Source organism: Mustela nigripes, chromosome 5, assembly GCF_022355385.1.
Source record: "Mustela nigripes isolate SB6536 chromosome 5, MUSNIG.SB6536, whole genome shotgun sequence".
Taxonomy (NCBI): Eukaryota; Metazoa; Chordata; class Mammalia; order Carnivora; family Mustelidae; genus Mustela; species Mustela nigripes.
The window spans coordinates 140,608,319-140,620,752 of NC_081561.1; the positions used below are offsets into that span (position 1 = coordinate 140,608,319).

A 12,434-nucleotide genomic window follows, 5' to 3' on the forward strand; every position below is an offset into this window, starting at 1 on the left:
CTCTCTCTCAAATAAATAAATAAAATTAAAAAAAAAAAAAAAAAGAGGGAGGAGGGAAGCAGGAAAGGGAAAGAGAAGTAAAGTGGGAGGAGAGAGCCGAGTGTGGCTGTTGTGGGCTTTGAAAAGGGGGTGGGCAGGGGCCAGGAGGCCCAGAGTACAGAGCACCGCCTGGAGCACGGAGCACCGCCCGGAGCATGGAGCACCTCCGGCTGGAGATGCTGCTAAAGGCCAGGAAACAGGTTCTTTCCCAGAGTTTCCAGAGGAATGTAATCCTGCTGACCCTGATTTTAACCCAGTAAAGCCCAGTCTGGAGACTTCTGACCTGCACAGTCGGCAGCTCACAGACACGTGCTGTTCCGAGCTGAGGGGTCTGGTCATTTGTTACCGCAGCCGCAGCAGGAAGACCCAGGAGGGCCGCGCCTCACGGCCGCTCCTTCTCTGGGCCCGGCGGAGGGAGTGGTTGGGACGGTCCCCCGAGTCCTCAGATTAGCATTAGGTTACTAGGCCCCTCTGCCCTCCTCCTCCTCTGCCATTCTGACAGAAACTGTGGCTCTAAGCCCCATAAAAAAATAGTCCGAAAACTTGTGCACGGTTGTAGGGGTGATACAGACCCCCCCCCCCCAGATGCTCCCCCGTGAAGCTGCAGTGTCTGCTGGGCCTTCCTCTGTCCCGGGATGAAAAGCCCATGCGGACGCAGAGGGACTGCTTTCCCAGGGAACCTCGCTGACAGGGTCTGCCAGGCCCTCATCCGGGGACTCATCCAGGTCCCGGTTTCATTCGCTGCGTATGGAAACACCCTTCAGAGGAAGGGTCCAAGGGCTTGCTGCCTTCAGTGCCAGATGGGTCTCTGGTGTCCTTGAAGGTCAAGGGCTCCCGGCTCCAAAGGGTCCTTCCTCTGTCAGGTCAGCTTTCTTCTTTTGCTTCCTCCTGAGGCTCTGTCTTGTCCTGAGCGCTGGACAAGGACAAGGACAAGGGCTCTGCCCTGCCAGCGTGCCGGGGGGGATGCCCCGGGCCCAGGCCCAGAGTACCTGGGGTGCGTGGGCTTTCTGCACAGCCTCCTCGTCTGTTACTCAGCAGGTCCCCGCGGGCAGGTGGGCACTCGCGGGATGAGCCTGCAGGGGACCTCATTTAGGGAGGACGGTCCTTCCCACTGGGTCACAAGGACTCGAGCCTGTTCCTGAGCCTGCGGATGGGGCTGGGCCCCAGACACCTGTTCCTGCTCAAACCCCAGCACCTCCTCGCAGCCAGCCGGGGACTCTCCTCACCCTCCCCAGCCCCCCCCCCCCCCGCCCCCCCCCCCCAGGGAGCTGTGGGCGCTCCCAGAGAGCAAGCTGTTTGTGGGAAGGTCTAAATGTGCAGCTCAGTGATTCGCTAGTCCTAAAACCTCCACCCGCATCCCTTGAGGCCGGGCTATTGTCTCTGCGTTTTCTTTTTCCAGTGGGTGGGGACCCAGATGGGAAGGCAGCCGTGAATGAACTCCGGCAGGCAGGCCGGAGACCCAGGCTGATGTTGTCTGTGATGTGTTTCTCTCCCAGCTCCGGAAGAGAAGGAGGTCATTAAAGGCCAGTATGGGAAGCTCACGGACGCTTACGGCTGCTTGGGGGAGCTCAGGTTAAGATCCGGTAAGTACCCGTTCAGACAGAACAGCAGCTGTCAGAGCGTCTCCTCCTGCATTCGTTTGGAAGGACTGCCGGGTTTAGACATTTTATTTTATCATCTTTTAAACTGTGTCTCTATTTGCCTGAGCCGCTGCTCCGTGCCGGGGAGGAGGTGAACGCAGCCTGATTCTCACCTGTCTGTGCCGGTGGCAGAGGAGGTGTGTGTGAAGGATGCTCACCTTCATGGTTTGCCCTCCAGGACCTGAGTTTTTCCAAAGTCGGGTGTAAGGGGGGGGGTCCCCCCCAGGGGGCTGTATGTTGTTGACAAGGGCTCCGTATCCAGAAGGCGTGGATGCAGAGAGTCTGACAACCCCGGACTCACGGGGTGGCTTGAAGAAGAGCAGGGACTGGGCGTGCGTGTCAGCGAGGAGAGAAGAGCCCCCCACACCTGGGGCCATCCGATGCCGGCGGTGGGGGGCTGGGGAGAGGAAAAGAAAGTGCATCTGGAAAATGGGCCGCGTAGTCTGACTTTGGAAAAGGCTGAGAACTCCCAGGAACCAGCGGGCATCCTTGTTCGTGTGAGACCCTCGGGGCTGAGCTGTCAGCTGGGCTGTTCCTGGAGGTCGCAGCCTTCCCCTGCATTGTCACCTCTGTGGCCCTGGACCTCACTTTGGGGTCTGCAGCCACCGTGTCCCTCCTCCTCTCTCAGTCACCTCATTTATGCCGGCCCCACCCACAGGTCTCCAGGGATGTTTGGGGCCCCGGCCAGAGCACAGGTGACATCTCTCCTTCTCAGTCCAGCACCCCAGGATGAGAGTGGCTGGGAGTGGGTCAGATTGGGGCACACTCTTCCCCCGAGCCGAGCATGTTCCCTCGTTTCCCGCAGCAGCTGCGTTCACAGACGGGGAATTTTTTTTAAGGCAACAGAATGGCACGTTGTCTGTCACTACTTTTCTGGGTCTTTTCTTTCGGGGACGGGTTCTCCTGAGCTCGATTCCACCAGTCATTTCCAAATCGTGTGTAGGGAAAGTGCTCCGTAGCCCCACGACAACATGCATGCCTCTGATGTCTCTTTTGTTCCCTGGGGCTAGATGTGCGTTAACTTACTGAGTCCTAAAAATAAGCCAATATGATATTGCGTCTCTTCCACTATTCCCAGTCATGGAAACAGGCTCAGAGGGTTAGAGTGATTGCCTCGGGTGAGAAGTGTACCTGGGATTCAAACCCAGACGGAGTTGCCTCCAAACACTTGGCTTTTTCCCTGAAAATGTGCTTCCTACTCCAGGTTTTCTGTGGGACTTTTCCCCTTAGTGATTTTAATGAGGTCACAAAAAAGTCCAGGGGCCCTTGCCTCCGCGACGGTGATGTGAGGACACCAGCTAACCTTCCGTAGCGCACACTCCGTGCCGGGCACTGTTGTAATGTATTAACTCTGTTCTCCCAACACGCGAGGCGGGTGCCTGTTCCTGTCCTGCTTTACCCAGACAGAGAGGCTTGGAAAACTTAAGTGCTGTTTTTTTGTCTCTTCTGTGACTTTTTTTTTTTTTTTTTTAACATATTAGAGCGTCTTGGCTCTTAGGATGTGTTAACCGTTGTTGACATCTTACAGTTATAACCGGCAGTGGTTTTCCGCTACATGAATCAGTGATCCGTTTTGCATCTGAGCCAGACCTGGATTTTGCACAGGGCTGTAACTTGGCCAAGGTCAGGCAGTTCTCCAGGGGTGACCTGGGTTTTAAACATGTGCCTTCTGGCGCCCGGGGCTGTTGTCAACCACCTGGGGCTGTTGTCAACCACCTGGGGCTGTTGTCAACCACCTGGGGCTGTTGTCAACCTACCGGGCTGTTCTGTCTTGAAAGGGGGCAGAGAAGGTTGCACTTCCAAGGTCAGAAGGAGCAGTACCTTTCCTTCATCCCAGAGGAGGTCGTCTTTTCCCTGGACTAGGATCTGAGATCGGCTACAGGGAATTGCTCTCAACAGCCCCCACTCTGAATCCTGGCTGCACTTCTTGCCTGAGGCGATGACTTTAACCCTGAGAAATATTGTCAGAGTGGGCCAGGGTGTCTGTGGGGCTCCTGGCCCAGGGTCTGGACAGGCTTCTGTGGAATCACCCCAGGGCAAGGAAGTGGAGGGACAAGACCACCTGCTGGGGAGACCCCCCCCCATCTTGCCCTTGCCTGAGGCAAGGCCCTGCTCCTTTTGAGCAGCCTGTGCTCCCCACCCGGCCCTCCCCCAGGAGTGAGTGTGCAGAGACCCTGGGGGCCTGGCATGAAGGTGGCTAAGATCCCCAGCACCTCCCCCCCCCACCCCACCCCCGTTCTCCTGTCCTCTGTCCTCTGAATACCCCCAGCCCTTCCTGCCAGAGTTGCCCTCCTAGGTGGGCTGCCAAAGCTCTCTCCAAGGGGGTAAGACTGACTTCCAAGTTTTGGAATGTCAGCGTTCTTTGGCCTGTTTTCAACACATTCCTGAAAGGGCCCTCGGATATCTTTAGGATAGATGGAAGGATCGGGCCTTATTGTCCAGTGTTTAAAAATCCCCTTGGATTTCCTGAAGGAGACCGTGGCTTTAACTTGATTTTCTTTTCCTCCTGCAAGTCCCCAGCCCAGAGCTCTCCTGTTTTCTTCTCATCTGTTGAGGGTGTTGGGCAGAGTGAAATCCCAGTTTGGGGTTGCCACCGAGACAACCAGCCCAAGCTGGGGATCGGCCTCCCTTTTGACTGACTTTTTTAAGCCGAGGGTCTCTGTACAAAAAAAGAGACTTCCTCTCAGGCTTATAACAGGGGGCAAGTTGTTGAATTTCAATCTGCCTCAGTGAAGATAGCTTTTTTCTGTTAGAAACTAAGAAATGTGCACAAAAATTGCTAAAAGCTTTATTCCAGGTTCCTAGGTTTTCATGGAGATGGTAAGTTCCTCCTTCTTCCCAGAAATGCCAGCAGGAAGGGGGCGGAGCCCCCACAATTAGTTGGAGAGTCAGGCTTCCTGATGTAGACATGATACAAAGCAAAGAAAGTGAGAGTACAGCAGCTGAAAGAATTGATCCCAACGATTACAGGATTTAACTCCCTTTTAACCTAAGCTCTCACAGCCTGCCTGTTTCATAGCCTCGAGGGTTGAATACAGTGAGATCTTTAACGAGCTCTGGAGTTGTGCAGTGCACAGCCTGTGAAACCCTACCGGACAGCCCTCCCAGATTCTAGTTCCAGCTTCACAACACACTCACCTTCTGTATTTATTCATCTCTCTAGGACTGTAGTCTGCAAAACCAGGAAAACTGCCTCACCTCTGTATTACATAATTGCTAAGAGATTTATAGGGGAGAGTAAACCTGGTTTGGAAATGGGTACTGAGCAGGAGGGAGCTGGCGTGCAGAAGGGTCCCTCTGGGAGAAGGGGGTGCGGGGTAGAGGTCAGGGCACTGAGTCCTGGTGGGTGGTTAGCCTGCAGAGGCTAGCGGAGGGCTCACTGCGGGGCAGTCACTACAAAAGGCAAAGTCTCTGGGGAGGGAAATGGGATCGTCTTTAGACTGGAGATTCGGCGTACACGGTGTTCTCTGGAAAGTCTTGAAATGATACGGCCTTTATCAGTCTTAGGATCATTTATGACCTACATCCAGTGGAGTGCTGGTGAATATTGGGCGTCCAGCTCTCCGGGGGGAAAAAAGCCCTGCTAGGAAGCGTCTGCCAGTTTCCATGGTGCGACTAACCCACCCCTGGGTGGATTTCGGGCTACAGAGTGGGGCTGGAGAAGGAGGGGCAGGCGTAAGCTCCCGGCTCAGACACACGTGCCACCTGCACGTTCCAGAAAGGGAAGGTGAAAGAGATCCTTGCACCCTGTGCCATGTGGATGCAGGGTATTTAGAACTCAAGCTGGTTGGTACTGGGGGAGCCTTGGGGACCCCCACTCCATGAGTGGACAAGCCTAGAGCTCCTGAGTCCTGTGTCTACAGCTTTAAAGTGCGAGAGGGCCCTGTAGAAGCAGGAGAGAGAAGGGGGTTTTTCGGCAACCTCAGGGTGGAGATTGGCACAACCTGGCCGGGGAGTGAACGCCAAGGCTGAGCCAAGGCTGAGCCAACGGAGAAATGCGGACGCAGGGGAAGCAGGAGGCCCAGAGGCCAGAACACACCCAGCATTGTCCCCCGCACAAACGGCATTGTGTCTGCCCATGACTCACCGAGCTCCCAGCGCCAGCCCTTCCCAGCCAGATGGCAGTGGCCTCAGCGAGACAAGACAGGGACCCCATCGCTGCCAGGCTCAGCTGTCCTGAGGACAGCCGGGCCTTGGAGTTGGGTTTTAAAGTCAGCCCCCTCGAGGGAGAGCATTTCTGAATCAGCATGGAGGTCTCCGAGGTTTTTGTGCACGTGGCAAAATACAGAGACGATAAAAATGTACCATTGTGACCAAGTTAAAGTGGACAGTTCAGGGGCACTGAGGACATTTCCATTGTTGTACCCCCATCTGTCTCTAGAAGTTTTTTCATCTTCTCAAACTGAAACCCTGGCCCTCCTAGACAGTATGTGGTGGGGTGGTTGCCTCCCGCTTTCGCACCCTGGTTGCCCAGCCTGCAAGACTCGCCTGAGAGTGGGCCTCCTGCCATCTGGAAGGGTGTACGTGTCCCTGTGTGCATGTGTGGTCCCTTCTGGCTCTGCAGTACCTTTGGGCCCATGACCTGTTGCTTGTCCTTCCGGTCACCTCTCCCTGACTATGGCCAGTGACCTCTGACCCAGGCGTGCTCTCTGCTAATAAATACTATTTTCCCGTGGATGTGCGGATCCAGAGGTCCCACCCACCTTCCCAACAAGTCTCGGTTTTTTACGTTCAATTACTCTTTAGCAAAGCACTTTGTTTATATCGTTTGACTCAAAATCATTGCAATGATGGCGCAAGTCCAAGTCTTCTAAACACGTCAAGTGTCGGGATCAGATTGCTGCCCGGTATGATCAAGAGACACAGAAGCACAAAATATGACATTAGGATGCAACTCCAGGGGGCGTGGAATAGAAACACGAGGGAAATCCCATCTGTTAAAGAACTGATTCACGCCTCCCCTGATCAAAGCAGGATCTAGATCCCGCTGCATCCCGGTAAAGAGGCCCACAATGGTTTTATTGTCATGCATCAATGTTTAGCCTATGCTGTAAAATGTATTATTCACAGCCATTTAATCTAATGATGAAAACTCGTGGTCTCCAGTGAGCGAATGGCACATTAGTCAGCCACAGCCCTTGTGGGACAGCGAGCCAGCAGGACTGGAGGCCGCCAGACCTGGGAGCCCGAGGGAGCCGGGGAGAGGAGACCCATGTGTGCATTGTGGGTCCAATGGCAGACTAGCCGTGCCTCGGGCGGACGATGTGACTTCCCCCTGGGGACAGTCCCTCGCATATGAAATGGCAGCCTTGTCAGGCACATGAGCTGTCCTTCAGCAAGGATCTAGGTAAAGAGTGCCGGATCTGGAAGCAGACTTAGTCTGAGTCTCTTGCCCAGGTGGTAGAGCCCTAAAGTGGATTCGAATCCCAGCTGCCCCACTCTGTTACCTTGGGCAGGCTTCTTAACCTCTCTGTGCCTCCATCTGCCTCTCTGTGAAATGGGCTAAAAGTGGTACCTCCTCCCCAGCCCCCCATGGGCTTGTCCAGAGGAAGTTCAAGGAACAACACCTAGTGCCCAGGGAGCGCCAGAACTGAGAGTCCTCTGTTATCACAGTGCTTGGTTCCAGTGCGCTTCTGTGGTGGCTTTTCTTAAATTCACCTGTGCCCTCTCCTGCGCCCCTCATCCCGGACTCAGGAGCTCCAATTCTCATTTATTTTAAGAGCTTTTTCCTGCCTGCTGCAGCCACCCCTCCGTACCACCGGGGGGGGGGGGGCCACTGCCCTGCACAGGAAATGCCTACTGTCTTCAAAGCCACCTGGGACTCTTGCCAGGGACTCGGTTCCCCCACGCAGAGGCTGTTGAGGAAGGACTGCTGGAAATCCACTTCACAGCTTGGCTGGAGAGACAAAGTTTTCTGTGCTTCTCCTTGACCCCACTCTCCACAGAATCCCTTCTCAGGCTCGCAGCCTAGACCGCAGGGGCTGTCCCCTGGTCACGCCTCTGAACGGTCTTGAACTCTGCTTTCCCTGCGCTGAGCACATGGAAGGAGGCAGAAGAGACGCCTGGGCATGGGTTCTAGCACAGGTTATGGGAACATTTGTGTTTGTGAGGCTGTAATTCGAGGACATCCAACCCACATTAACCCCACCGGTCGCCCAGAAGTGATACTTATCCTGCTTAGGAAACCCAAGTCCCCCACCCCCTATCACTGTCCACAGCATAGCTGCCTTATTCTTATGTTGCTTTAAAGTAGTTTCCTGGTAATCGGCCTGGGGAGGTCGGAGGGGAGCTGATCCGGTTGCTCTGTGGTCCCCCAGCAGGCGTGCTAGGAGTGGTGACACAGGATGAAGGCAACTTTAAGAAAAATCCAGGCATGTCCTGGCCCCGAGCAGCACTCTTCCTCCTACCAGGTGTGAGGAGGGAGTAGGGGGACAGAATGAGCCCTGGGACTTAAGGGTCTTTTATCGGAGTGTCTGAAATATTGGTCACCATGGGCCCAGACAATGACCTCTGACCCCTGGGAGTAGCCCCTGCTGGCTACAGGTCCTTTAAATCTTAGCAGGGTGGGAAGACTGTCCTCCGGACCAGAACCACACCAGCGCCCCCCAGAGGCCAGCTGGTCACCCCAGTGATTGGGCCCTCTCCTGAAACGGGGCAAGGGCACCTGTCCCCGCTGTCCCCAGAGCAGAGCCTTGCCACGCACCCCTGGCTCCCATAGCGTGTGCCTGTCTGCCCCGTGCAGAGGGGGGTGCGGAAGACAAAGCAGGTTTGATGGGGTCCCAGGAGAGGTTCCCTCGTGCTCCTGGCAGCCCGGTGGGCAGTGGTATGGGGGATCATTTCACGGGGAGTAGGGAGACCTGAGCCCCCCTCTCCCTGGGTGATGTAAGAAGTATTCGTCTGTTAGCCGTGTGCCGTGCTGGGATGTTACAATGTAACGCCCCCCCCCCCCCAAAGAAACCCCAACTTACTGGGAATACATTTGGGAACGAGGTTGTTAGCTTTGCATGTAATAGAGCTAACAGGGATGCTGTCGGCCAGTGGCAGGGGGCGGGGGGGGGGGGGCCACAGCCATGTCTTGAGAGAGCAGGGCAGGCTCCCTGAAGGGCAGAGAGAGAGGAGTTCTCCTGGAAAGGAGGGATGAGCTAGGGTGGCCCTAATGAACCCCGGAAAGGTTTGTGGCTCTTCTGGAGAGTGGAGACAGGGAAGGCGAGTGGGGAAGGCCTTGAAGGGCAGAATGTGGTAGGGTTTCCCGGGCAGAGACGGCATCTTGGGCAAAGGCCCAGGGGTGTGAGGGCATAAGGCGTATTTGCAGAGCCGAGGGACCATGGGTGTCCATAGGTGGGGACGGATGGGTGCTCGGCCTGGGAGGAGTTCCCCTTTCAGTCCTGGGGGAGGTGGGAGCTGTGGAAGGATCTAAGCAGAGAGGGAGGTCTTCCATCAGGCATCTTCGAGAGGCTACTCCAGGGACTGAGCTTGGAGGACTGACCCCACTGGGGGTCCCTGAGCCAGGTGATGCCTGAGGCTTCGTGGAGATGGCAGATTTGCAAGGCTTTGGGGTGCAGATAGGGAGAGAGGCTGTGGGTCCAGGAAGGCTCCCGGCCGGAGACCCTCAGGCTGGTGGGCCGCAGAATGGCCTAAATGCATGTTTCCTCACAGGTGGCTGGCCCCTGGCCCCGCCCCACTGGATGGGGCCCAAAATTCGCATTTCCAGTAGGCTGCCAGGTGGTGGCGCTGCTGGCCAGAGGCGACCCTCCTAGAAGAGGCTTCAGGCTCTAGTGGGTTGCAGTGGCCACACCTGCTTGCCCCTGGCGCCCACCCAGTGTGGTCCTAAGCCCCCTTGTCTATTTCCCTTCCAGGTGGCGCTTCCCAGAGCTTCCTGGTTTTGGTGACAGGCTGCACATCTGTGGGCAGAATCCCAGAGGCTGAAATCTACAAAATCACGGCCACCGACTTTTACCCTCTCCAGGAGGAGGTCAAGGAGGAGGACCGCCTCGTAGCCTTGAGGAAAATCCTCAACTCGGGGGTCTTCTACTTCTCATGGCCCAATGATGGGTCCAGCTTTGACCTCACCGTCCGGGCGCAGAAGCAGGGCCACGACAGCGACGAGTCGGGGAGCTCCTTCTTTTGGTGAGGGCCCTGGGTCATCGCCTACCACCCCATCCCCTCGCCCCTATCCCTCTTGGATCATATCCAGGGCAGGCTCTGATTGGCACCTGCGACCTTGCTCTCTGCTTTATACCATCCCCAGGATCCTGGGGCACCTCTGAGAGCCCAGTCGCTCTCAACACAGTGAGAAGAAAGCTAAGCCCCCATCCGCACTCCTGGGCTCCGGGAAGGTGTCCAAAGCAGTCAAATTAGATTTAGAAAAGAAACTCTCCGTGAGCCCACACCCACTGGGTGCTTCCTAAGTGCCGGGCCATGCTCAGTGCCCCTGTGGTCCCCTCAGCGATCTGGGTTACCCTCTGGTGCACACACATTTATCACAAATGCTTATATTCAGTGTTCCTATTCTAGTAACTTCCTTGCCGGTAATAACTCAGAATCCTGGGATGCCTCATGGGTGGCTCAGTGAGTTAAGTGTCTGCCTTCGGCTCAGGTCATGATCCCAAGGTCCTGGGGTCAAGTCCCACATCAAGCTCCCTGGGAGCCTGCTTCTTCCTCTCCCTCTGCCACTCCCCCTGCTTGTGCTTGCCCTTTCTTTCTCTGACAAATAAATAAAATCTTTTAAAAAAAAAAATAACTCAAAATCCTCAAGTAACCTATGAGGTAGGGTCTATTTGTTATGCCCATTTTACAGATAAGGAGACTGAGGCTTGAACAAGTGAGGAAATTCAAACCAGGCATTCTGGCTCCAGATCCTATTCTGTTAGTCGCCAGGCCAGACCAGCTCTTCCAACAATGGGGAAACTGCCAAGTCAGCCTGTGAAGGTACTGAGCAGTCATGTGATAACACGTATCCTGAGGCCCAGACCAAGGCGCCTGGATTTCTTTATGTTTAGGGTTACTCGGGCGTTCCTCCACAGGCATAGCTAGGTGTGGCTGACTGTATAAATATGTAAATTATCTACGGCTCTTTCTGGATCCTGGGGGTCATGACCCTGGTAAGTCCTGGAAGGTAGGGCTGGTGCAATGATCTCCATGGACTGGTGCCAGGCCTAGGTAGTCAACCACACTGTACCCTTCGGATTTGCCAGGAGACAGGTGAGAAGTGGGTCAGAAGCCAGTGGGATGAGCATCAAGCCATAGAAATTGCTCTAATATGCCTTATATCCTGAATGTTCTTAGAATTCCAGGGCTGGAATTTGCAGTCACCCCAGTTTCCCAGACCTAAGATAGAGTTGATGAGGCTTATTTACAGCCATAATTTATGCCTGCCTCCCTCCCTTTGCACAAACCCAGGAACTCGGAGGTCTCCTTCAATGCATACATTTTTCTTCCCCTTGGTGCTTGGGGGAACTCTGCCTGAACTCTGCCTGGAAAAAGAGGCTTCACCATATTCTGCCGCAGGCCTTAGTGCTCCTCACCCCCAGGCCCTCTTGGACCGTCTGGTTTTGTTGAGTTCTTGGGGCCATCCTGTGCTCAAACTTGAAAATACCTGTGAGTCTCCTGCTACACTTGTTCCAATGCAGATTATGACTCAGCTAGTCTGGGCCCCGGGACCCAGACTCAGCATTTCCAGCCAGGTGATGATGGAGGCCCCTGTCCTGGGGTTGGAGGACCCTTCTCTGAGAAACAGGTCCAGACGAAGGTGTTTCTGGGAATCACTAAGTCCATTTTGCAGAGATGAGCTTGTACCCCTGAAGTCCAGGAAGTAAGGGAGGCGAAGTCTGGGGATTTGGAGGGCTGTCTGTGCTAAGGACATGGGGCCACCTCCAACAGGGATTGCCGGGCAGGGAGAGGTCTCAGAGGCTGTGATGTTTCTTGGCAACATCATAGGACCGTAGGGGATGCTTAGGAAACCGGGTGGCCCTGGTGTCAGGCCTTCTGCCAGCTCTGGGGCTGGAGACGTGGGGTCCACAGAGAGCAGCAGGAAGGGTGCAGATCACGAGGTGGAGGCTGGGACCGGGCGGGTTGGGGGGTGGCTGGGAAAGGGACCAGATTGTATCTTGAGCTGAGAGGAAGCGGCCGTCTGGAGGGTGCCAGGTCGCTGGGTGTGGTTTTGGGGCGGCGCCCGTGGAGCTGACCGCAGCTGAGTCAGCCCCGACCCAGCAGTCACAGGCTTGATTGCCCGAAGCCCATTGAGGGTGCTGCGTTCCAGGTCTGAACGCACATCTGGAGTCAGATGGGGTCCACAGGGAACATGGCTGGTGAATGGGGGCGTGCAGAGCCAGTCTGGTTGATGGGCCGCGCCGAGAACTGCTTCCCGGTGGAGTGCGAGCCCGGGAGGAGACTCACGGCGGTTTTCCGTTGTGGATCTGGGTCTCTCCCCCTGAGGACCAGAGCTGTCCTTCAGCGCGCCAGGCCAGTGTGGCTATAAACAGGGACTCAGCGCTGACAATATTTAGCAAAAGGCTCCCTTGCCTGACCCCTGGTGACTGATGGCGGCCATAGCTGTGTGGCCGGAAGACTGGAATATTCGGGAGGCCTTGCTTTGATGCCATATGCGGATTTAATTTGTTACTAAAGCTGGTTCGTCATCTGAATTTTAGAGAGTGACTCAGAAGAAGAAAACGTGTTTTTGTGAAGGAGTACTCCATCATCAAGCACAGTGGCTAGGAGAGCTCAGAAGGGGCCGGTGTCCTGCTCACGGTGGGA

At 55.5% G+C, this 12,434-nt stretch overlaps 1 protein-coding gene across 3 annotated transcripts in view; it reads left to right on the plus strand.

The window, feature by feature from the left end:
* SYNJ2 (synaptojanin 2) overlaps positions 1-12,434 on the plus strand; it is a 96,579-nt gene that overhangs the window by 25,192 nt on the left and 58,953 nt on the right. For all 3 annotated transcript variants that reach the window (XM_059401341.1, XM_059401339.1, XM_059401340.1), the window contains exons 2-3: positions 1,536-1,622; positions 9,536-9,806. In XM_059401341.1, coding sequence (XP_059257324.1) covers positions 1,536-1,622; positions 9,536-9,806 — 358 coding nt within the window. The remainder of the gene's footprint in view (positions 1-1,535; positions 1,623-9,535; positions 9,807-12,434) is intronic.